Source organism: Dermacentor andersoni, chromosome 6 (assembly GCF_023375885.2).
Source record: "Dermacentor andersoni chromosome 6, qqDerAnde1_hic_scaffold, whole genome shotgun sequence".
Classification (NCBI taxonomy): Eukaryota; Metazoa; Arthropoda; class Arachnida; order Ixodida; family Ixodidae; genus Dermacentor; species Dermacentor andersoni.
In genome coordinates this window covers 104,219,160-104,242,624 of record NC_092819.1, presented here as the reverse complement: position 1 = coordinate 104,242,624, position 23,465 = coordinate 104,219,160, and the positions used below count along the sequence as shown (strand labels likewise).

The 23,465-nt window shown below is 46.3% G+C and overlaps 1 protein-coding gene across 1 annotated transcript in view; it reads left to right on the top strand.

The window, feature by feature from the left end:
* The window catches only part of LOC126522689 (metabotropic glutamate receptor 5-like), a 402,455-nt gene that overhangs the window by 270,059 nt on the left and 108,931 nt on the right, over nt 1-23,465 (top strand). The window contains exon 6 of the mRNA XM_050171464.3: nt 13,293-13,482. Within this exon, the coding sequence (XP_050027421.2) occupies nt 13,293-13,482 (190 nt within the window). The remainder of the gene's footprint in view (nt 1-13,292; nt 13,483-23,465) is intronic.

The following is a 23,465-nucleotide window of genomic DNA, read 5'->3' as shown; positions in this document are numbered from 1 at the left end:
ACTAGTCCGCGTGCGACCAAATTAGGAAGGCCCATTAAGCTTCAACAAAAGACGCCCGCTCACCAGAACAGGAATTGGCCTCCCTGGTGCAGTATTCAGCCACTACCCCCCTCGTGACTTTTGCTACTAACGTAGGGCCCTCTGTCACCAGTGGCTGCGGAGCGCCTTACCAAGGCGGCAGTCAGACCTGCGACGTGGCAGAGGGTGCTAAGAATCTTTGATTCGGACATACCGCTGCTGGAAACTGAAAGTACAAACGTTCAACACGCGAACCCTCTCGATTGCGACTAGCTTAGCAGGGCTTTTTGGGGAATTATCAGGGATTCCCTCGGGTATTATTGGCCTTAGTGAGATTAGGAGAACTGATAAAGTTTTTGCAGTGCTGACTAACGGCCACGTCCTCTGCTACAGAGATATTCTAAAGAAGAGATAATACGGGGTAGGATTTCTACTTCATAAGGACACAGCGGGCAACAATGATGAATTCCACTGCAATACTGAAAGGGTAGGAGTCGTAATAAAGCTAAGATATAGAATAAAGGTAGCACAAGCCTACGCTCCAACTTCCACTCATGACGATTAATAAATAGGACAGGTGCATGAATATGTTGAATTAGCAATGAGAAATGTGCAAACTCAGTATACTGTAGTCATGAGCGATTTCAATGCGAAAGCGGTGAAAAAGCAGGCTGGGGAGCAAGCAGTTGGCAACTGCGGCATCGATTCTAGGAACACTAGACAAGAAATGTTGGTAGAATACGCGCAAATAAACAGACTCCGAATAATGAACACCTTCTTTAGAAAATGGAATAACAGGAAGTTGACCTGAGAAAGCCCTAGCGGAGAAACTAGAAATGAAATAAATTTCACACTCTCTGCCGATCCGAGCATAGTGCAGGAAGTAGAAGTGTTAGCTACGGGGTAAAGGGCAGTGACCATAGGTTAGTGAGGTCTAGGATTTCTCTCAATTTGAAGAGAGAAAGAGGAAAACTAGTGAAGAAGAAAGAGGCCAACCTAGGCGCAGTAAGGGCAAAAGCAGACGGATTCAGGCTGCTGTTTGCAAACGAATATGCAGCTTTAGAACAGGAAGATGAAAATGACATAGCTGTAATGAATGAAACCGTAACAAGGCTGATTTCAGAAGCAGAAATTGAAATGGGAGGTAAAGGCACCAAGGCAACCAGTAGGTAAGCCATCCCAAGTAACAAAGGACCGAATAAAGAAACGATAAATATAGAAGTGTCGAACTCAAGAGATCAGATAGAAATCGCTGAACTGTCAAAACTGATCTGCAAGCAGGAAGTAAGGGGTATTCGAAATTATAACTTGGGAAAGATTGGGGAAGTAGTAAAAGATGTCCGCAGCATGCAATCAGTGAAGAGAAAACTTGGCATAGGATAAGGCAATATGTACGCACTGAAAGATAAGCAGGGTAAGGTCATCAGCAATTTCAATGATATAGTAAAAGCAGCAGAATTTTATACTGACCTGTGCAATAACCAGAGCAGGCAGACTACCTTCATTCGAAGTAGTGATGAAAGGGATACAGAAGCTTTCCTTCGATAACTAGCGATGAAATGTGAAGGGCCTTAAAGACATGACCCGTGGAAAAGCGGCAGAAGAACATGGATTAACAGTCGAGTTAATCAAACATGGAAGATATATCATGCTTGAAAAGCTTGCGGCCCTTTATACGCGATGCCTCATGACTTTAATTCTTTAACTTTTCCCCTCTTATGGATTAGTATAATGTTGGCATTCTTCCAGCTCTCTGGTACACTTGAAGACTTATTGTTCCATTTTCTTGCTTTCAATATTGTATAACATATTCACCAAGATAATTTGCAATAGAGAAAGGGTTGACTTCAGTCAACCGAGAGGACAGGCTGGTTTCAGGAACGAATATTCTACAATGAATCACATCCATGTGTTCAATCAGGTAATTGAGAAGTCTGCGGAGTACAATCAACCTTTATATATGGCTTTCATAGATTATAAAAAGTCATTTCACTGAGTCGAGATACCAGCAGTCATAGAGGCATTGCGTAATCAAGGAGTACGGGCAGCATACGTGAATATCTTGGGAAAATCTACAAGGATTTCACAGCTACCTTGGTTCTCAACAAGGAAAGTTAAAAATTACTTATCAAAAAAGGCGTCAGGAAAGGAGACACAATCTTCCAATGCTATTCAGTGCGTCCTTAGAAAAAAAGTTCGAGCTATTAGACTGAGAAGGCTTAGAAGTGAGGATCGACGACGAATATCTAGGCAACCTTCGGTTTACAGAAGATATTGTCCTGTTCAGAAACTGGGGACGAATTACAACAAATGATTGAGGACCTTTAAAAAGAAAGTGTAAGAGTGAGGTTAAAGATTGATATACTAAAGACAAAGATAATGTTCACTAGCCTGGCGAGGGAACAAGTGTTCAGGATCTACAATCAGCGTCTTGTGTCTTTGAGGGAGTACGTACCTAGGTAAACGTACTCCGGCAGCTGCGAGTAGCTAGTGTCAGAACGATCGGTGGGCAGCCATTTTGTATTACTTTCGGAACGAAGCAGTCTCTGGCTATAGTGAAGAAAAAAGAAGAGAAGAAACGCCGGTTTTGTTCGGCTTATTAACGCATCTTTAATGCGTAGAGGCCACTTTCACGTGGTGAGTTTTCGCGTTTTTCTGACGTCGCGTGACAGACAGGCGAAGTCCGCGGAGCCCCAGAAGTATTGACCCCCAGTTGAAGGCTGCAGTGATGGCAAAAAAAAAAAAAAAGGCGTAGAATCGGTCATAATTATTTTTCTTTTGTTTGGTCTAATCACGCATAATCAGTGTGTGGGCGTCGTATCAGATGAGGAATTTTGGCGGTTTTCCTGACGTGACAGAAAAGCGAAGTGGGGTTGGCCTGAAAAAATTTTGACCACTCGTGGAGGGCTAATTGCAGAAATGAAATAGAAACGTTGCGAATAGCCTTACGTTATAGCGCTCCAGGGTCAGTGTCATGTGCGGATTCATTTCGCTCGAGTCTATTTCCTCCTTATCGCGAAACCTTCAAGACCTACCGATCCTGCGGTGACGCGGGCGCGAAGCGTCGCTGTTAATGCTGGCGAAGAGCGAGGTAAAATATCATTGGAATAAAATTGTTGAGTTATTCCGGCCCTGGGGAAGGTTGTACACTTTGGGAACTTAGTAAGAGTGCGCAAAGGATGAAGCCCAGCGTAGCGAGGGACCGTGAAATACATAAATAAAGGCGCTGTAAGTTCGACGCTGTGTAACTCTAAAACCACTGTACGTTATCTTTTGTGCGCTTCATTGTGTTTATTAACGGAGTAGTAGTTAGTGCTGATTATTTAGCCCACACGCATCAGTTGTTAATTATACGGCCACGATGACAATGCAAGGCTTTCAGGGCACATTTGCAAACCTCACTTTCAGTTGTTCCCGACGCGTTACTGTCTGCGTAACTCCTTTTTCCTTGCTTAAAAAAACAAAGCCTGCGAAACCATCAGAAATGTGCCGCGGCCCGCCTCTTGCACGCCCCAGCGACTTTCAATTAGGCGCGGAGAAAAGGGCAGAGCAAACGGTAGTGCTTCGCAAACAACAGAAAGGGATATGCTTTCAAAATGTGCCCTAAAAACCATGCGTGGACCCTGTGGCGGCAAAATTATAACAAACGCTTTCGTTAATAATTGCTGTTAATTGCGCTGTTATTAAGAGCAGGAAGCGCTGCGATGGCTTCTCCCGGATATTGTTAACAACACACTGGTACGTTTGGTTCCATCCAAACAGAAGGCATCGAGTTTTCTTTGTCTTTAAACACGGTCCGTGTTAGCTGGGGCACAAATTGCGCGTGATGCCATGATGAAGCGGAGGCACTGTCGTCACACTTAGGATGCGTAAAAAGGAAAGAAAAAAAGAGAAATAGAAACAGCAAAGGAAACAGGAACTCTATCTGCTCCAAGTTCTTGGAAGGTAGAATCAATGGACGTGGCCATGTTTGCAAAAGTAAGCTTGCAAGCATTGGTCTTACAAATCAAATCAGTTTGTTCAAACATACTGAGATGCTTAGGGACACGGACAGAAAGGCCTGGAAAGGCTTGACGCGCTGCCGTGCCCACTACAAGGCATACAGTGGAAAGCGCGGCATGTAAAAATACACACAGTGAATTTGCAGGACGCAGCTGCTCACGGACAGAAATGGGCACATAAAAAAAAGTGTCACATAAATAACGAAGGCAAACAATATAAGGCTGGGAAACCTGAATTACCTGGCGTACACAAATATGCGTGAGACAGAGAAAATATAAAAAAAAACAAAAAAAAGAGAAAAGAAAGGAAAGAAAAAAGAAAGGAAGGAAGAAACGCTAGGACAATGCGCATTACACCAAAACTAACTATGCGTGATAGGAAAACACTGGTGTCTATACACATGACACAGAACAGGAAAACCAGCCATATTGCTACGTACACTTTTGTTCGGTTTACAGAAATAATCTACGTAAATCTCTGAATGATTTATGTATCGCATCTGGCGTATGTTCTTCGTACAGTTCGCTAGGATTGACGGTAAGCGAAATTTCAGCATCTGTTTTCCCTAATTTGTGCAGCATACATTAACTTTCCATTAACTTTCCAAGCGGTGAACGGCGAATAAGAGAGAGAGAGAGAGAGAGAGAGAAAGAAACTTTATTTGGTTCCTTCAAGGATTTAGCGTCTCGAGGTCTCCGTCGTCTTCTTGGGCGCCGGCGACTTGGAGTCTCTTCCGGCAAGGGTAGGCCCCTATTCCAGGGCTCCACTGAGCCTACAACTTGTCACGATAACAGTTGTTTGCTCTTCCTGTCTCCACTACGGAGACCTGTGCGTCTTTCTTGCACACCATAAAAAAACAAATAAGTAAACGTCTTACCGCTACTATGTTCCTACTCAAATCTAGCAACCCGCCGTGGTTGCTCAGTGGCTATGGTGTTGGGCTGCTGAGCACGAGGTCGCGGGATCGAATCCCGGCCACGGCGGCCGCATTTCGATGGGGGCGAAATGCGAAAACACCCGTGTACTTAGATTTAGGTGCACGTTAAAGATCCCCAGGTGGTCGAAATTTCCGGAGTCCTCCACTACGGCGTGCCTCATAATCAGAAAGTGGTTTTGGCACGTTAAACCCCATAATTTAATTTTTTTTTTCAAATCTAGCATCAAGATAAAATTTCGTCCCCCACATCTTTCTGGGTAACATGCGGCACTGGTATGTGCGTGGTGAAAAAATTATGCGAAGTTGGGCCTTCGTTTCCGCATTTCGCGGTGAGTTATTGTCAGACATGGCGACTATGACGTTGCCTTGTCACTTCTGCCGTCACATTACGGTAAAGCTTGGCTTTCGAGATTAGTTTCTATATATCGTTCGGGGGGCGGGAGGGGCGGAGTATAGTGTGGGCATCAAGAGAGGCGCAGAGGAGGGCAACTCCGCAGTTTCTTTCTTGACAAAGCAAGGGAGTGGCAGTACCAAGTGTTGTGGGTGAAGGAGAGAGAGAAAGAGAGGGAAAGCAAGGATTGGAAAAGCAGGGAGGCAAACCAGACGAGCATCCGGTTTGCTACCCTTCACTGGGGGTAAAAAAATAGAAACCGAGAGAGAGAGAATGAACCCGACATGGGCAAATTTGGAGGCGCAGCAGGACTATAAACGGCCTCTCAGCAGGCCGTTGCACTCCAAGAACTGCACTAGTGTACGGATAGCCTTTTTGCGCCAGTGACGAATGGGACCACGGTTCGAGTATCTTTGTTTCGGAATATGGTATCGTGCGCAGCCGGTTCAAGGTTGTCCGGGCGGAGAGCACCTCGTAGCGAAGACAGATACGCACACAGGTGTTCGATGGTCTCCTCGCACCTACAGGAGTGCATGAATCCTGACAAGAAAGAAATACAGTGTCCGTGAGGGAAGAAAAGCAAGGTCTTCTGCGGCGTAGCCGTGAGCGTTATCGCGATATGAAAGCACTGATGAGGGAAGAAAACTATGACAGAAATAATTTGGCGATGATAATAGAAGTCAGAGATGGCCTTCTGGAACTGCAGTGTCTCGCTTTGACATTATACACAAAAACAAAAACAAAATACCATGCTACTACAGCGGGATTCCAGTAAACGCTGTCGCTGAGTTCCATAATCATCAGGAATGATTTTTACGGGATTATTTTTTCTTGTTTTGATGTACGTGTAAGAAGCGACTTGGATCTAGATTCTTATTGGTACCGATGCCCGTTCATGTTCTCGTCTGTCTAATTCCCATTGGGTTCTGTTTGGTTCACATAGCGTGTACTATATCTCACAGCATCCTGAATTCCCTTTTCTAAAGCACTGTCAATCGAGCAGATAATTATTTCCTGCCCCCGTTTTCATCAGCAACCAAACTTCTTTAGCATTGGTCGTATTTCGGGCAGGTGGCGCAGAAGCCCAATTAGAAAAAAATTTGGCAGTGGCTTAGCTCCGCTATGCCAGGATATACGTAGGGAAAGCCGGTTAGCCTAGCAAAGCATAGCATGGCTAGTTAGCCTTGGTTAATCTTGATTGCAAGTCCAGGTTAGTCTGGTTGTCTAGCTATGTTGCGGCGTAACGCCGCAACATAGCTAGACAAGCATAGCTAGATAGCAGACAAGCATAGCTAGACATAGCAGTCGTTCGGCGCGCTGTTCGTCTGTTTCCTGGGCGATTCGTTTCCTCTTCATCTCGTTCTGATGTCGATTCCAGGCCTCCTCCCGCTTATCAGAATTGTCGGCGTTCATACTGCCGCCACAACTGTGGTTGCGGCGCACGCGAGCGCTCCTTTTCAATCCTCTGGCATGTTATCAGGCATGCGACGCAGCTGGCGAAGCGAGCGAAAGCGAACGCAACGACGAGGAACGCGATGTGACGTCATGTGCATTCTCGGAGCACGGCCACGGCGATATCGCAAGTTTGCGGCCAGTAAAGCTTTCGCTGTAATCGATTTTTTTCTGCATGATTTCAAGCCCAACCATGCATATATCTCGGCGTGAGCCTAACGTACCTGTGCTCCGGCGGGCCTTGAAGGTACCATTACCTCGTCGGTACCATTCAGAGAGCCCTCAAATACGAATTGCGCTGTGCTCAGAATGTGTTACCAGTTCTGCTGCTATAAACGCCGCGCGCTCTTGACAGTTTTCTTCTTAAAATTCGTTTGCGATGCCTTTTTATGCTGAGTGCGAGAGTCTGTTGAGATAGAAGTGTCACATTGAGCTAGCACAAGCACAGTAGTTATCTCACATGGTATGCTTACAAAAGTACGCAACGAGAAAGCGATCAAGCAGAACTTTTGATCAATTCTATACCTAGTCGCGCGCCGGTAGCGTAGACGCCGTTGACTTTGAGCTTTAAAGCATGTAGACCTTTTCGGCACTTTTAACGCGACAGCGTTAAAGAGCTCGTGTCGCAGAAAAGCCGTGAGCGTTGGCCATGAGCGAAAAATGACGGAAGGCAATTCATAAATAAAAACAACTTGCATGATGGGCTGGGTGGGAATCGAACCGGAATCTCCGGAGTGTGAGACGGAGACGCTACCACTAAGCCATGAGTTCGATACTTCAAAGCGGGACAAAAGCGCCTCTAGTGAATGCGATGTTGCCTTAGAAACGAGCCGTAGAAAGTTATACTGCGGTGTATATCGGTAATTATGAGCATGTAAATTACAGAAGTCGCAGTTAAACGCGTAGTGATGTACGTTTCAGCTACATTTCTTCTGCGCTTGGCGCACACGCAGAGCTATCTTGCGGCAAACACAGAAGACCCCTCCTCGCAATGTACGGCACTGCCCCGACAGGTGGCGCGCCACTCGCCCGCTTCTCCCCTTCGTCTCGTTGGACCGCATTGGGCCGTGTGGGGACCGGTTCAAGGATGCCCCAATACCCTTGCGTTTAATACGTTTTCTCGCTCTCTCCCCTTCCAACTTCCAGCGTGCGTCACTTGAACCCTCGTGTTTAGGTGACGCGGCTCCTCTTTCCGCTCATACCGCGATTCCTAGGTGCGGCGTCCGATGCGGGACGCCTCTGACGTGACCGCTGCGCCGTAGCACGTCTGGTGGGAAAGCGTCCCCTGCGATGTGTGCCGTGCTGCTGGCGAGGAGTCATGCGTCTGCGTGGTGCTCCCAAGCGAGATAGAGGATGATCCCATCGAGACGTCAGCCCCATGATCGTGTCCGCCTTCATGGCGCGTCGCGGCCCGGCTGTCCGTGCCGATCACGATGTTTGGCTCGCGTAGATCGTTTCTCCCTCCGAGACACTGAGTTCGTCGGTTCGTTCCGCTTGCTCAGGCGCACGTTTCGTCTTTGTGGGACTCAAGGGCATGCTGAGCGAATGAGTGGGCGGTGCGAACGGGGGTCGATAACGCTATTTCCACTTTTGAAGGCGAAGCTTAAGCGTCCTCCAAGTTTTTTTTTTTCCTTTTTCCGTGGCGGAGAGCTTTAGCAGGGTCCTTCGTTTTAGCTTTGCGTGGCGTGTTACCGCGATACGTTAGATTCTCTACGAATCGCCTCGTACACCGCGAATTATTGCGGCGGCTAGCCGGCTACCACCGCTAACCATGACTGCGCAACAAGATGGCTGCGCCCACCCACTTTGATCTAGACTAGTGCGTCTCACTTATTCATTGCGAAGAGAACAAGGAATGAATGATAAAATGAGCCGTAGCCTAGTGTCACTCACGCCTACAAAGAAGTCGCCGAGCGAAAAAAAAAAAGTGTTATTTCCACCTAGCAGATGGCGCCACAGCATTAGTACACGTGATGCGCTGGCGATGCCGAAAGCTCTAAATGGAAGGTTCTTCACAGTTTCGTTGATACAACACTGCACTCTAGTACGGCATACGATGACGGTATGCTAAAGAAGTTGATCTCTCGGCATGTCTACCATGGTAAAACGGAGAGGTAGGGCAATCGCTGTGGGTTTAGGTATCGGGTATATCATGGTATCAGTGATGAAGTGGGTTAGCGCACCACCGTTTGGGAAACATTTGGAAGACGCTCAAGAAGCATTCAGAGATCACTGACTGCTTCTCACGTTTTCCGGCAACTGCAGCGTATGTAACTGTAATGTCTTCCTGGAAACGATGACGGCGAATGCTATGTAGGAAGGTGAACTTTCTGGTTCATTTTTTTTTTGTTTGCAAGGAACCGAGAGGGGCGCGCCGCTTCTACTAAGACAGTCTTTAAATGGCAGCTAGAAAAGGAGTTTGTGTTAAGAGTTTGCGCGTGACAGAATTATATTTCATCGTATATTCAAATCACAACCCGGCGCTATCACATCTGTAGGTTGTGTGTAAGTCGTATCTTACGAATTTTTTCTCGCATTTCCCTCCCAGAAAGTCAATTAGTTCAGTAACGCTTATGCACCACGCTGAGGGCTGGCGTAGATCAAGATGCGAGGTTAGGGATGAATTTTCTCATACGGACAACGGCGTACCACCGCCGCCGACACCGTTGCCGGATTTTCTGCGACACCGGGTTCTTAACGCTGTCGCGTTAAAATGGTGACGACTAAATATCCCGAGCGCTACAAATGAAAGATAGAGCGTTTTTTCGAAACAGGCGAGGTTCCTAGCGCTCATTGTGTTTGATGCGATCTGAAAAGAACGCCGGAAGAACGCTTGTACGAACGAACTTGTCACGAGAACCACGCTCCTCCCAGAGGCCCGCGAACGTAAAACACCGTGCCGACAGGTTTGCAAACGTAGCAGAGAGGCCAGGTGGCGAGAAAACGTCAGCTAATCGCCGAATGGACAACGCGTCGAGGAGGTGCACATCTCGAGTAGCTTTCGCCCTTCATTTGGCTGAGGAATCCTGCCACTTCCGTGCGCTGCGAGGAACTACACAGATAGAGTATCAGACTCAGGAGCGCGAGTCTCAGGAGCGCGAGTCTCGCGTTTTAAACGCAAGACCAGCCGTAGGCGCACGGACTGTCACGCGAGACCTTTGTTGTTCCTTGAAGGTTTAAGATGCCTGGCATGCTGCGGTCTGTGGTGGCTCTGTGTCGCATTTTCCCGCCACCTAAGCTGACGGTTGCGGGGAGTTTTCGTCGTAGCATTCCATTGCGCGTGTCCTGTGAAGAGACGCCGTTTCTTCACGCAGGCCCACCACAGCGTCGCTTAGACCGATTGTTTTAAAGTTTGTGGGATCTGCGTGACCTTAAATAGGGAACTATAGGTTAGTTTACGCAACATTTTGACGGGACACACAGAAGAGAAACACACACCGCAGCGCTTTGTGATGTGTGTTTCTCTTCTGCGTGTCCCGTCAGAATGTAGCGCAATCGAACCTCTAATATGCTATACCAACATGCCCAGTCTTCAACCTTAAATAGGGAATCGTCTGAGGACTGTCTGGCCTCTGTTGAGTAAACGAGCGGAGAAGGAAGCGCTGGTGCGCAGCCATTGTATGCAATGGCTCCGGAAGTATTTTCTGAGTGGGTGGCTCACACCCGGACAGCGCTGGGAAGGACACGGCAACATTTTTGTATTGTTTCTTTTTTTCTTCAGAGAAAGAGGGAAACATATATATATATATATATATATATATATATATATATATATATATATATATATATATATATATATATATATATATATATATATATATATATATATATATATATATATATATATATATATATATGTTATTACGACATCATCGAGCGATGCTCAAGAGACGAGCCGCCGCGAGAACGACGATAAAGTTGGTCGGTGCGCTTGGCGCGAGCGAGTGTCGGCCTGGCTGTTTGGCTCCAGTGTAAATAGCATGTAAATAGCCTCTTCTGTCTGTGTCTTTCCACACGCAACATTCTGGTGGAGGTCCGCCATCCCCGTCCTCACTACGGAACTCCGAAGTGCTCGGCACACCGAGCTTGTCATCATGCCTCCCGGTGACGTGCCCACCTCTGCAACGGCTTCGGCTTGTCCCACTGCTCCAATCGTCACGCTCGCCCCACATCGCGACCCAAGTGTGTTCTCTGGCCTGGAGGGACAGGATTTTGACGACTGGATCAAGCTCTATGAACACGCCAGTGCTAACAACAGGTGGGACCCAACGATTATGCTCGCCAATGTCATCTTTTATCTCGGCGGCACCCCACGCGTGTGGCACCAAACGCATAACGACGAGAGAACCAGTTGGGACAGTTTCATAGAGAAGCTACGGGAACTGTTCGGCGGCCCCATTGGGCGCAAGGCTGCCGCGAGAAAGGCTCTTGCGTCTCGTGTTCAGTCATCTACGGAGCCGTACGTTTCTTACATCCTCGACGTCTTGGTTCTATGCCGCAAAGCTGACGATGCTATGTCCGAAGCAGATAAAGTGTCACATGTCTTAAAAGGCATCGCCGCCGACGCTCTCAATTTGCTTGTTTTCGGGAACGTCTCCACTATCGACGCCATCATCAAAGAATGTCATCGCCTTGAACAAGCGAAGCTCACCGACCAACTTCATCGTCGTTATATATATATATACAGTGAACTCTCACTTGAGTGAACTTCAAGGGACCGAAGGAAATAGTTCACTTAACTGAAAGTTCACTAAACTGAATTTTCACTAGACCAACATAAGACATGGCATACAGAGTCAAAAATTTGAAGTGCAATTCATGGAGCAAAAGAAATGGCATACATAGTGTTAGAAATGTGTGAAATGGAATTTGTACATATCAACAAGTACAAGGTTCATAACAGTTATAATGCTGCCTTTCTCACTCAGAAAAAAAATCTGTAATCTTCTTCTGCACTTGTACTTTTAAAGCACAGGAAGTAACAAACTGCCCAAAGAGTCAATGTTCTTGTACACTTCTTCTGGCACAGCTTGCTGTTGAGACACAAAGTCTTTCAACTTTCCAATGTACCCTACAACCTCAGCTAGAGTTATAGGGCTTGAAACTGGCTCGGCAGTTGCCTCTTCTTCGTCGCGCTCTTCTTCTTCTTCAGGATGAACACTGGAAACAATCTCCAGATCCGTCTGTCCAGCACAGGTAATCAGTGCACTGTCACACTGTGCATAATCTTCAAACGAAGTATCTGATCGTAACTGATAAGTTACGATCAGGTAACTGAGTAAGTAACTGATCGTAAAAATAAGCCTTGGTCCTCTGAGCGAGTTCGTTAAACTGAAATATTGACTTCCGAAATTCGTTCAAGTGAAACATTTTTGCATAGAATCTATAAGAAAACTGCCGGGGATTTTTAAAAAGTTCGTTATTCTGAAATATTCGATAAACCGACGTTCGTACAACTGAGAGTTCACTGTATATTGTTATTTATATATTTCATTTGTAAACAAAATTGATAAGGTGTTACGCTGATATTATATATTGAAATATCGAGGAGGGGAGAGAGGAAGTTGTCAAAGCGTCTTTGTCACCATACACTCTGGCGAGCTTGATAATGAAGATGCCAGTCTGGATGCCTGATTCTCCACCCTCTGTCCTGGGTGCTCTACGCATTGGTGACGTGTGAAGGCCGCTAACTTTAGCACCGTTTTCCTTTCTCTCCTAATGATGGAACTTCTCTCGCCAGGAGTTCATTACGCCTGTGAGACAGGTTAAAAGATTTGGGCAACGATATTGTGGCGATGCCTTCCGCTCGATTCTATGCCACTTTTATCGTCCACAGTTCATAAAATGCTTATCCCATTGATAACGCGGGCGGAGCGTCGCCCTCAAGAATAGCTCGAAAAAGGCATCGGAAGAAAGCGTCGCTACAACATCTCGGCCCTAGTACACTGCACCTTAAGCTTTTGCATGACCATGGTACATTTAGATTGATGTGCTCTCTGTGTTTCATTGACACACCACTATCTGCACCCTTCTGATTTCTGCGTGTCTCCCTTTTTTTTACGGATTTAGCTTGTCGCCTGTTTTAATGTGGATCATATTGTCACTGAGCATTTGGTGGTAGTACTGGATTGCGGCTATTGTTGGGTTTAGACTGGATCTTTCGTATCTGGGTTACTTTACCACACTTGTCGCAAGCCAGTACTAGAAAAAATGCAAGAAAACGTGAACCTTCCCTGCTGGGTTATAATGAGTTCTAGAAACACGAAGTGTTGCCGGCACGCATACAGAAGGCTTTCAAGATAACTTCTCAACAACAGCATTTGTTTCATTGTGGTAGCTATGGCAGCTAGATTTAAAGGACGACGCTCTTGACTCCACACATTTCCACATGATGATGCGAACCAACAATACATTCTTAACATTAACCCATCTTGTACGCCATTCTAAAACGAAAAAAACAACATTAGAAATGACTCTTTTCTCTCGTTGCAGGTTCAGAACCTGCTGCAGCTGTTCAACATCCCGCAGATCGGCTACTCGGCCACGTCGCGGCAGCTGAGCAGCAAGCAATTCTTCAAGTACTTCCTGCGCGTGGTGCCTTCCGACCAGTACCAGTCGCAGATGATGGTCGACACGCTGCTCATGTACAATTGGACGTACATCTCGACCGTCAACACAGAAGGTCAGTTTTCGCCGAATTTCTCTCTTCGAGCCCTGGACTCATGAAAGAAACGCGCATTTCTTGTCCTACATACACTGTATAACGAAGCAAATGCGCGATTCCTACTAGATTCCACTAGTAACCTCGACGCATGGAAAGAAACGGTACAACCTGGAAAGCAATGCACACTTGCGTTGCGCTGATTCTGCCAACGTGCGAGAATGGCTGACGCTGGTCTCTTCGATCGTGCACGTCGACAGCGGGCCAATGTTTGATGACTTTGCTTGGGCACCTGCCTGACGCAGACAGATCAACCGTAATCATGAGGGCAGCTCTAGGTTTTTTTACGGGACACTGTACTAGGTACGCGGCTTCGTCGATGCTGAAACGTATGCATGTACAATCGAGAGCAAAATTCTGGGGACCATAGGTGCCGTTAAATTTTATTGCAATAGCAATTATACGAGATCCCAGGCTAATTTCTGCGTCAGCGCCGCCGTGAAGTTCCGCACAAAGTCGAAGGACGATAAAATCGTCGCCGCTCGTCGTATGCTGTGTGTGCGAGCGAAAGTATGCGAGGGTGAGGCGGCGATCGCGACTCGATCTCGCGCACGCAACGGACGAAAGCGGGGAGGAAGCGCGCCGCCTTCCATCGCGCGCTGGGCTTCGGGGGGCGGGTAGGGAGGGGGGCGAGCTTTACTACGGGCGGCCCAGGCGGCTGCGCGCTCCCGTGCGGGCCGCTGTATATTGAAAGCCATCTGCGGCGGGTACAGAATCCGCGCTACGCTGTGTTCTCGCGACTTCGTTCGCGTTGATGCGGGTGGCAGTACGAAGATCAATTCGCTCACTGCTACTGCTGCGTTTCCTCACCGCAGTGTTTTGGCAACGAGTTTCCGCGGTCATCGAGTGCGGTGTGTTCCTGTTTTCTTGTGCACGCGTGACACCATGCTATTTAGTTAGTATGCTTATGTTTACAAGTTTATACGGACGGCGAAACTACTATCCTTACTTCATATAACTGTCCACTAATTTGCTATCGCAATCGATGCTTCGCCTTTCGAGCGAAATGCTTTTTTTTTCTTGCTGATGCCGCGGTCTCTAGACTTTCGCTCTCGACTGTAGATTGTTTCTCCACTTCGCCCCCCCCCCCCCTCCTCCCATCACCACTCATCTTTCCTTTTCTTTACCTTGCCCCTTCTCCAGTTCAAAGTAGCATGCTAGATAAAGCTGCTCGTAGCTTAGGCCGACTTCTCTGCCTTTAAGGAAAAACAATATCGCCCCCTCTTTTTTTAAAGGAAGCTAAGAATCCTGCAACAAACCACCGAAGGGTGTACGGCCAGGGTAATGTTTAGAGATACAAAGACGGGCGAGGAAAGCTTGAGCACAACACATATTTTAATCTGTATTAACAGCAAGAAGTAGAGTCGCACATGTGGCGTAATGCCTCTAGCAAATAATGGTGGATTGATCATATTAACAAAATATGTACCATGGAAGAAAGAATGACGCAGTAGAGGATGGCGGTATATATGATGGGGTTATTAGATAGAGATATTTCCAGGCATAGGATGGACTTGGCCTGCGTCCTTTAATAAAGGTACTACGATTCGGTTGCCGCAGTAGCGGGCTAACTGGAGTTATCGTCCCTGCGTAGTTACGTGCATTGCGTGTGCACTTGTGCGGCAAATGCAATTTCTGGTTTTGTGAGCTTGACATGTATAAGAGCTCCATTTCATACCACCTATCTAAACCATAGAAATTGCTTCTGGCTTGAAAAAAATGAAAATAAATAGAGCGAGCGCTGTGCTGAGCATTCACACAAAGACAAAATACCAACATACACTAAAGATATGGCCTCAGTGGTATGCGGCTATTCCTTCTTTGCCTGCAGTCATTTCTCAAGGTTGCGCTATCCCATTCGCATAGAGAACCGGCAACAAAGTTCTACTCCTGGCGCAGCTCGTGTTTTGTTTCAATTACACAGCCGAAAAAGCTCCACGAAGGAGAACAATTCGTTGAAGTTGGTTCCCAGTGGATAACAGTTGACATGATATATCACGTAACACAAAACGCTGTAGATTATTAAGTTTTTTTTTTCATTTTAATCTTCGCGTTTCGCACGGCTTGGAAATTTCACATCGAGCTGGCTCAGTCTGTCGTAACGAATCCAGCTATCTCTTACCATTTTTGCGCTAATGTTTTTAAGAGTGTGCGCTTTAATTTTATCTTCCTTTTCGCGATTTGTATTCGCAACCCCAGGGCACAAATAATGTTCTTTGCTCACGCAGTCCTCTGCGTCTTAACGTAAACATGGCGCGAAGTTTCTTTTTTTTTTTACTCCCCCTCACAATTTATCTCCGAACTCTCTTGGCTCCAGGCGTTTTGACAACGTCCAAAATGTGAATATGCAAAACAAGCCATTTTCTCTAAGCTCTTTAATGAAACGCGCTCTGATGGCGTCTGTAAAATCAAAAGACTGCCGAACCCGCTGTGTAGTAACTTCCCTTGGTAATTGCTTCAGAGCCACATGAAGCAAAAGGGTGTTTTCAGCTTCTTCTTATTCGAGAATTATCTCAACATTAAGTTTTTTTTTTGTTTTACCTAAAGTTATGTGAAGATTGTGTTGCCTGCATTAAACGATGTCCGTCGTTACTTTGCCTCACACTTAATGTGACACCAACCACTGTATACAAGGGCACTAAATGTTACAAAGAGACCGACAACCGCCCAGAGCGTGTCATAAGATTTTGATGCATGTGAAAAGACCATGATTTATAGTGATCGAGCCGAAAATTCTATACGCTGTTTAAGTAGAGGAGGATAAGGAGGAGGAATAAACTTTATTTGTGCACAGGAGATTTGAGACCTAGGCCTCTCTGCCTAGATGAGGGCCTCGAGCACTTGGGCCCTGGCGGCATCTTCGACCTGTTGGATTGCCTTGAGTTGGTCTTCCGGTGCACAGCTGAGCAACGTGGTCTCCAATTGCTCTCTGGTCTTCTTTATCTTATTCTGTGTGGTTGCTCGAGGACAATCCCAAACCATATGTTGTAGGTCTGCCCTTTCTTGACAGAATCTACATCTATCTGTGTAAAGATCCGGGTAGTAGCGGTGGTAGGCCACCGGGTTCGGATATGTATTTGTTTGTAAGAGGCGCTATGCCGTCACTTGCCGTCTACTCAGCGAGGAGTGGGCCGGGGGGAAATGGGCCCTTCCCCATTTATAGTGTTTGGTGATCTTGTTAAAGCTGGTCATCCGGTCTCTCTCCGTTCCCAGTATTTGTTGCGTGTCGCCTGCTCGGCCCGTCAGTTCTCGAGCCAGGATGTGCGCTGTGTCGTTCCCCGGAAGGGAGGAGTGTGCGGGTGCCCATATAATGTGAATGTCGCGATCTTTACGAAAGCAGTTTAAGATTCTCAGCGCTTCCGGCGAGATTCTTCCTTTTGCATAGTTCTTGATGGCTGTCTTGGAGTCGCTTACTACGATGTTAGCTTCCGTGGAGGCTATTGCCAGCGCTAAGGCAGCCTCCTCCGCCACCTCCGCCTTCCCTGAAGAGATTGTAATTTTAAATTGGCACAGAAGCTAGTGGGAAACCGTACGTCACGATGCTTTAAGGCCAGGCCATAGTACCAAGGCTGGATGCTCAGTACTTGCCCGCAGATTACTGTAAGTAAATCGGCTGTTATTGCGTTCACCCTACTTACTGATTAACATCCCAGTCTTTATTTTATCTGGGCGTTTGCAGTTTATTCTATACTTATTACTATCTAAGTAATGTTCACGTTTAGCAGCGACGCTACCTTCGCGGCAACGAGTAGACTGGCAGAACTGTGGTGCCCCACACTGCATGGCAGCGCAGGTGAGGGTTTTTGTACGCGTGCGAGTTTGCGAATGAATATTCCGAGTTCTGTGGTCTCCCTGCGTGATAGAAAATGCCATCGACTGATTGTGCCCTAAATACGTGCCAGCACTGCGTAAGGCACGCTACTGGAATATCCTGCCACTTGCTCCCAGGAAAAAAGAAAGAAAGTCGCAGTTTCGCCCGAAGACCGAAGCATGGATTGCAATAGCAAATTAGCGGACAGCTATACGAAGTAAGGATAGTAGTCTTATCGGACGTACAAACATCCTCCCTGCGAAATTCGTTCGGCTTTAAGCCGTTCCGGTCTGGCGGAGAAAAAAGGGACTAACCGCTGCCGGTACGTGTTACTAAATTCGAGCCGAAAGGACTAGCGTCTCGACAAAAGGACTGGCCATCGACAAAAGCCAGCTATGCATATTCTTTCAAACTAAATAAACCAAATAAAGAAAGAAAACTGTTCTTGCTATACGCAGCGAACCTTCAGGCGTCTGTTTGTCTTTCATCAGGAATCACGCCACCAAAAACAGGAAGCTATAAAAGCATGGTAGAAACTACTGCCGATGTCACACAGCCGGTGTCGAGTTGGGAAACGCTGATGTAATGCACGTTTTTTTTCTTTTATTAAACAGAACATCGATCATTCAGCCGCTTGACAAGAGGGCAATCAACAGCGCAAAGTTGGCCGGCAAGCGTTGAGTGATTAAAGACTTCCTCCTCAAAGTCGACCAGACGCGATTAACCAAGAGCTGCGTACTTACCGCCACTGAGATGCGCTTGGTCGGCACTGTGGAAACAAACATAGCAATCAATCATCGCGAACTTCTTCTTTAGTTATGCAGGGTCGCGGACGTACCCCGCCGAGGCTGCGTCGGCTTTAGAAATTTCTAGAAACGTAAACGAGCACACCAATCCCACATTACGACAAAAAAAAAAAAGAGAACAAGGAAAAGAAAAAGAAAAGTCTAGTTTGATTAGGCGCCGCGAGAAGTCATGTCAGCTATGCCGCGGCAACGTAAACTGGTAACGTAAACCGGGGCAACAATATGAGGCACGCGTCTACAGCAGCGAAAATCCAGAGACTACTCAGCACATGCTAATGGAATACGAAGGTTTTCACCCTGCAGTGATACCCATAGATAACGCGGACTTTTCAGAAGTACTTGAATTTAAAGTGAACGGTAGCATCAAACGTCAGCAGCTGAAATAAGCGAGAGACGTTTAGAGCACCGGCGCAAAAGAGGAAGAGATCAATACGAGAGCATCCGTTACAGCCATAGGTATAGCGGTACAATGTAGATAGGGAGGTTCTGAGGGAGGGAAAAAAAGATGAAGGATATGTATACAAAAAGCATCTATAGCATGTCTGATTAACTCAAACAGGCTAGGCGGATATTTGTCACCGCCCGTTTCAAAGGGGGTGCCAATAAATCATCATCGTCATCATTGTAGGCGCTGACAGAAGCTTGCGTAGCTGCCTTAACCCTTTATATCCTTCTTGGCAAAAAAATAAATAAAAAATCGGGTGGGCTGTGTCGGAGACGCAGCCGTAGTGGGATACGTGAGACGTCTTTTAGTACATGCTGCCTAGAGCGTACAGACACTAAGGTACAGAAATGACGTAACCAAGTAGACAAGTGGGATTTATTTGCGTATTATACAAAATATTCATTCTTAACTTATGATACAGCTAGTGGAGGTCGTTACGGTATAATCTAACAATCGTGATTGCTTCATATTCGTGGTACGCCTGCCGTCTTCGTAGAGAGCCGGCTGTCCCACTGTCTCGCTGCCCGATTGTCTTCACGTCATTTCCGGACACTATAGCAGTCGAACGTGGGGGCACCATAGCCGTTGTAGCCGTCAAATTACTCCAACAAACTGCACACTTGTAGGCCTTATAACTCTTGATGAGCACAGGTTTGACTTTGATGGATTACACTTTCTATGCGAGAGCGAGCTCTCTTAAATGCGACCACTCCCTCTCAGGTCGGCAGACATACTGCCGAACCACGCCTCTCTGAACGCCGAGCCAGACGCTAAATTTGGCTTCGTTAGTTTTACGCATAGCGTGACAACGATACAATCTGTGCACGATGGAGTAATGGCTTCTTTCCTCTGTACAACGATACCAAAGCAAGGCGCGTGGGTAGTACGTACGATTTGAAAGATATAAACGATATTAGTATCACATGTTTACGCTACATTTCGTTACATACACGTAACGTTAGCAGCGTGTTCATTTCGGCTGGTTGGTTCAGTCGCGCTACTTATGACACCGACGCCTTTATAACGAAATTCCCTGTATAACGTAGGAATTATTCAGTCCGGGTTTTATTGTGAACTCTATGGTGTGCGACCTTTACAACGAAATTTCCTGTATAAGGAATGATTTCGGAGGTCCTAAGTACTTCGGTGTAGGAGCGTTCGACTGTACATCTTTTCACACAGCAAATTTTTTAATAGGGCGATGCAGGATCTCAAGGAGGGAAGCGCAGGACAGAGCGCTGTAACGTTACATGTGGTCTTAACAAGCGACCGCCTCCCCCCCCCCCCCCCCCCCCAAGTTGACCGAAATGAAAGACGTTGCACGCCAAGACGCCGTGAAGGCCGCTTTCAGGGAATAAATGGGCAACTAATGTTACAATACTTCTAAGGATGCCGGTACCTAAGCATAGCGAAGTCGTGGATGCGGTTATCAAAGTTGGACGCGCTTTGTGAGCTCCCTGAGGTTATTGGGAACCAGGTACTAAAGGATGTCGTAACGTATATACTGACCTGCTTTAACGCTAGTGTTCGCGTGGGTAGCATTCACATAAAGGAAAAAGTAAGATTAATTCACTAGTAAACTTTTTTTTTTCTAATCAATTTCATCCTTTCTCGTCTCTTTAGATGTGATGGATCTGCGAACATGGCTTACATGTTGCAGTCCTCGCGAGCTTCGCAAAGCAGGGATTCGACTCTGTCGCGTGCTGCTCCCTGCTGTAACTCTCGCCACACGTTTTTTCTTTTTCCGAGCCATTCACGTTTGGCCTATCCGGTGCTCAATCATTACCTATGTATGTGAAGCAGCGTGGGCAGCAACGTTTTCTTGGACAAAGTCGCCATGCTGCAGCCCAGACCAGTCCATTTCTTTTTCGCGAAAGGCCGCTGACTGATGATAATGGTGATAATAATAATAACGATGATGATGGTGACTTGGTCAGAATTTATTGTTCTTTATGGTTTAATTGTTCCTGGAAGTTTTCCTTATTATTTCAACTATGACTATCAGTTATCTCCTGCAATGTCCAGTTAACAGTCTTAATGTGAAAAGGAAAACCTTTTCTAATACAGTACTTTTCTAATTTTCTAATACAGTTACAGATCTAAACATTGCGCGTAGACTAGAAAAGCAGCTTCGGTGCAATTAGATAGTTCACTAATGATCTGTTCGACATGTCTTTAGAGCGGAATTGGTTTCCAACAGAACGTTCTGCTGGAACCCCCCTCCCCCAGAAAATAAATAAAAAAAATAAAGGTGAACTTAGCTTTACGGTTACTTAAATCTTGTTAACTATAGTGACTTTCTCGCTAGGTTATCCACATCGATATGACGATGAGCAGTATAACTTTAGTGAGACGTCTGACTTATTCGAGCTGTCGGGTAGCCGTTCTGCACGTTTCAAGGTTTCAAATAAATAATCGGGCAATTTATGAGACGTTTTTGTATGGCGCCATATAAAATTGATGTTCCTAGTTTCTTACTATTAGTAAAAACTTTTTGTCCGCCGTTTATACAGTGCAAAGCGTTGTTGAGTGTGTTTGCGGTTGTAGGGTGTCAAATGTAAGCAGTGGAAAAAACAACAGAAAAGAGTTAGCAACAAAATCATGTACATGTAGCTTTTCATTGTAATAATTATGCGGGCAAACGAAGAAAATTTCAAAGCCATATACAAAAGTAAGAAATTATTTCTTTTTTCTCGGTGATTTGAAGTATAGGTAGGCGTTTCTAGCGTCCTTGACAGAACCATGCAAGTGAATTGATAATTGAAATGCTTTAATGGTGACGGAGGATTTGGGCAGGGAAAGCTCGTTTCTCAAGAGCTGTTCCCATTTATTCGGTCCAGCTCGTTAACTATTCCATTCGACAGTGGCGGCCATTGTCCTAAGCGATGGGTTCAAGTGCGTTTGAAACTCAAATAGCGTTCAAAGAAAGTATCTCCTCCTCTAGCATTCCTTTACTGCAAACCATTCATTGCAATGGTATCGTAGATTGCTTCTATACTGAACAAAAAAAGAAGAATGAAACAGTAACTTCAGTAATTAACGTCCCTCAGGCGGGCTTTGGCGGCCCTCTTCTTACTGTATAGACAGGGTGGAACCAACTTTTCTTTGGCACTTAGTTGTTAGAAGGAAGCACGTTCTTTGCGCATCTATCGCTGCATCGCGCTATTGTTTCGTTTCAGCTTCCTTTGTGCTTACTCATTTCGTCCACTAAGCGCTTGCGCTTTGTCTTTCCTAGTTTCGATTTCCTCTGTAGTCTTAAATGCGCGAAGTGCTTGGCCGTTGTCTTTCGTACTTCGATTGTCGGGGTCGATTCCCCGTACGTTTACGGACGCTTCTTGCTTTGCCACGACTGGTGTCCGCATTGCTTCCCGATTCTCCCTATTTGGACAGCAGTCCCGCTTGGAAACGAACACTATAGAAGCACAACTAGGTCCTGGAGCGGGCAGGCGATACGTAACGTAAACCTGCACTCACGTTAGTCTCCCGTTTTCTTCCCAGAGCGGCCGTGCTGGGCCTCGGGACAATGGGGTGGTCCAGGCGTAGCCTTTTTCCCTTTTTTAACGAGAACGAGGGGAGGCTATTCCCCAACGTGCTTCGTTCTTCTTCTTTCAGACACACGTGACAGCGCATTCTTTTGTGTCGCTGTAGCAGCGTCGTGTCGGTTCTTTTGCTCCGAGTGGCATTGCCACCATCGTTCAGTATTGCCAACGTGCAGTCGCCTTCCGTGCCGCCGAGCAACTTGCCTTGCGAAGGAAATTTCTTCTTGTTAGTGCTAAGACGGTCACGCGCCCCTCTTCCTCCGCAGAATTGCTCGGTGGAGTTTAGCTTACGACGGCTGCGGGAGATTTTACTCCCCGTTATTTTTGGTACGTAGGTAAACCACCGTAACTGCTTGTAGTAGTTTGTTACGATTGCTTTCCATTGCACTTGTACTGCTGGAAGACTAGCCTTTGCCTTAAAATGGGTACTTTAATAGTTTGGTGTGATATTCAACTATCAGAATAGGTGATATGTAAGGATAACTTAAAGTTGGGTGTAGAGACGATATTATAATTCTAGCATAGTTATCCAACTTCTAATATCTTCAAGAAAATGATGAAATTTGTTTTTGCGAGTCAGGGCTGACTAGACATGTCGGTTAAAGGCATCTCTCATGCAGTGAACCTAAATATGATGATGAATGTTGGGATGGTGATTATACTGCTACCAATGATGATTGCACCTGACCACACCAAATCATACAATGGCCGAGCTTGAATGTCTGCGTGTTTCCTCATTTCGGCTGTCCTTCGCTTGCAGTTCTGAGAGTGCAACATGTTTATCTACAAGCGTGTCCGGCTAATTTAGTCATTTTCTTATTTAGCTATGTGATCAAAGGTTTTCCATCTTCCTGTAACTCAGGGAAGCATGCGGGATGCTTCTTTCTGTGTAAGTGCCATGCTTTCTTTCATTTGGCTCCTTCTATATAATTTTTGAGCCTGAGTAAATTATTTACAGCCCTGATTTTCCTGCCACGTGCTCGATGCAGTTCTTATTTCCTGTTAGAAGTATTTTTTTTTCTAACTCATGTGCCGAGAGAAATTTTTAGAGAGGCAAAGTCTGAAAAGCACGCACCGGAGGGCCGAACATACCAGAGGGGGCGGAGCAGTGGGCAGAGATCGAAGGCTAATGCATCCGAAATCACGCCCACGCCCCTTCGTTTCTTTCCTTTTCTTCTCCCGCTCTTCTTCGCTCTCTTTTGTTTCCTTCTACGAGGATGTGTCTCCGTCCTACATCATAGCTGTTTGCTTTTCTTCGGCGCGGTGGCCTGTTACGCCTGGCCGACGTGCTCACTCGCTTCACCGACTCCATCGGAGCAGTCGCAACAAAACGCGAAAAGAAA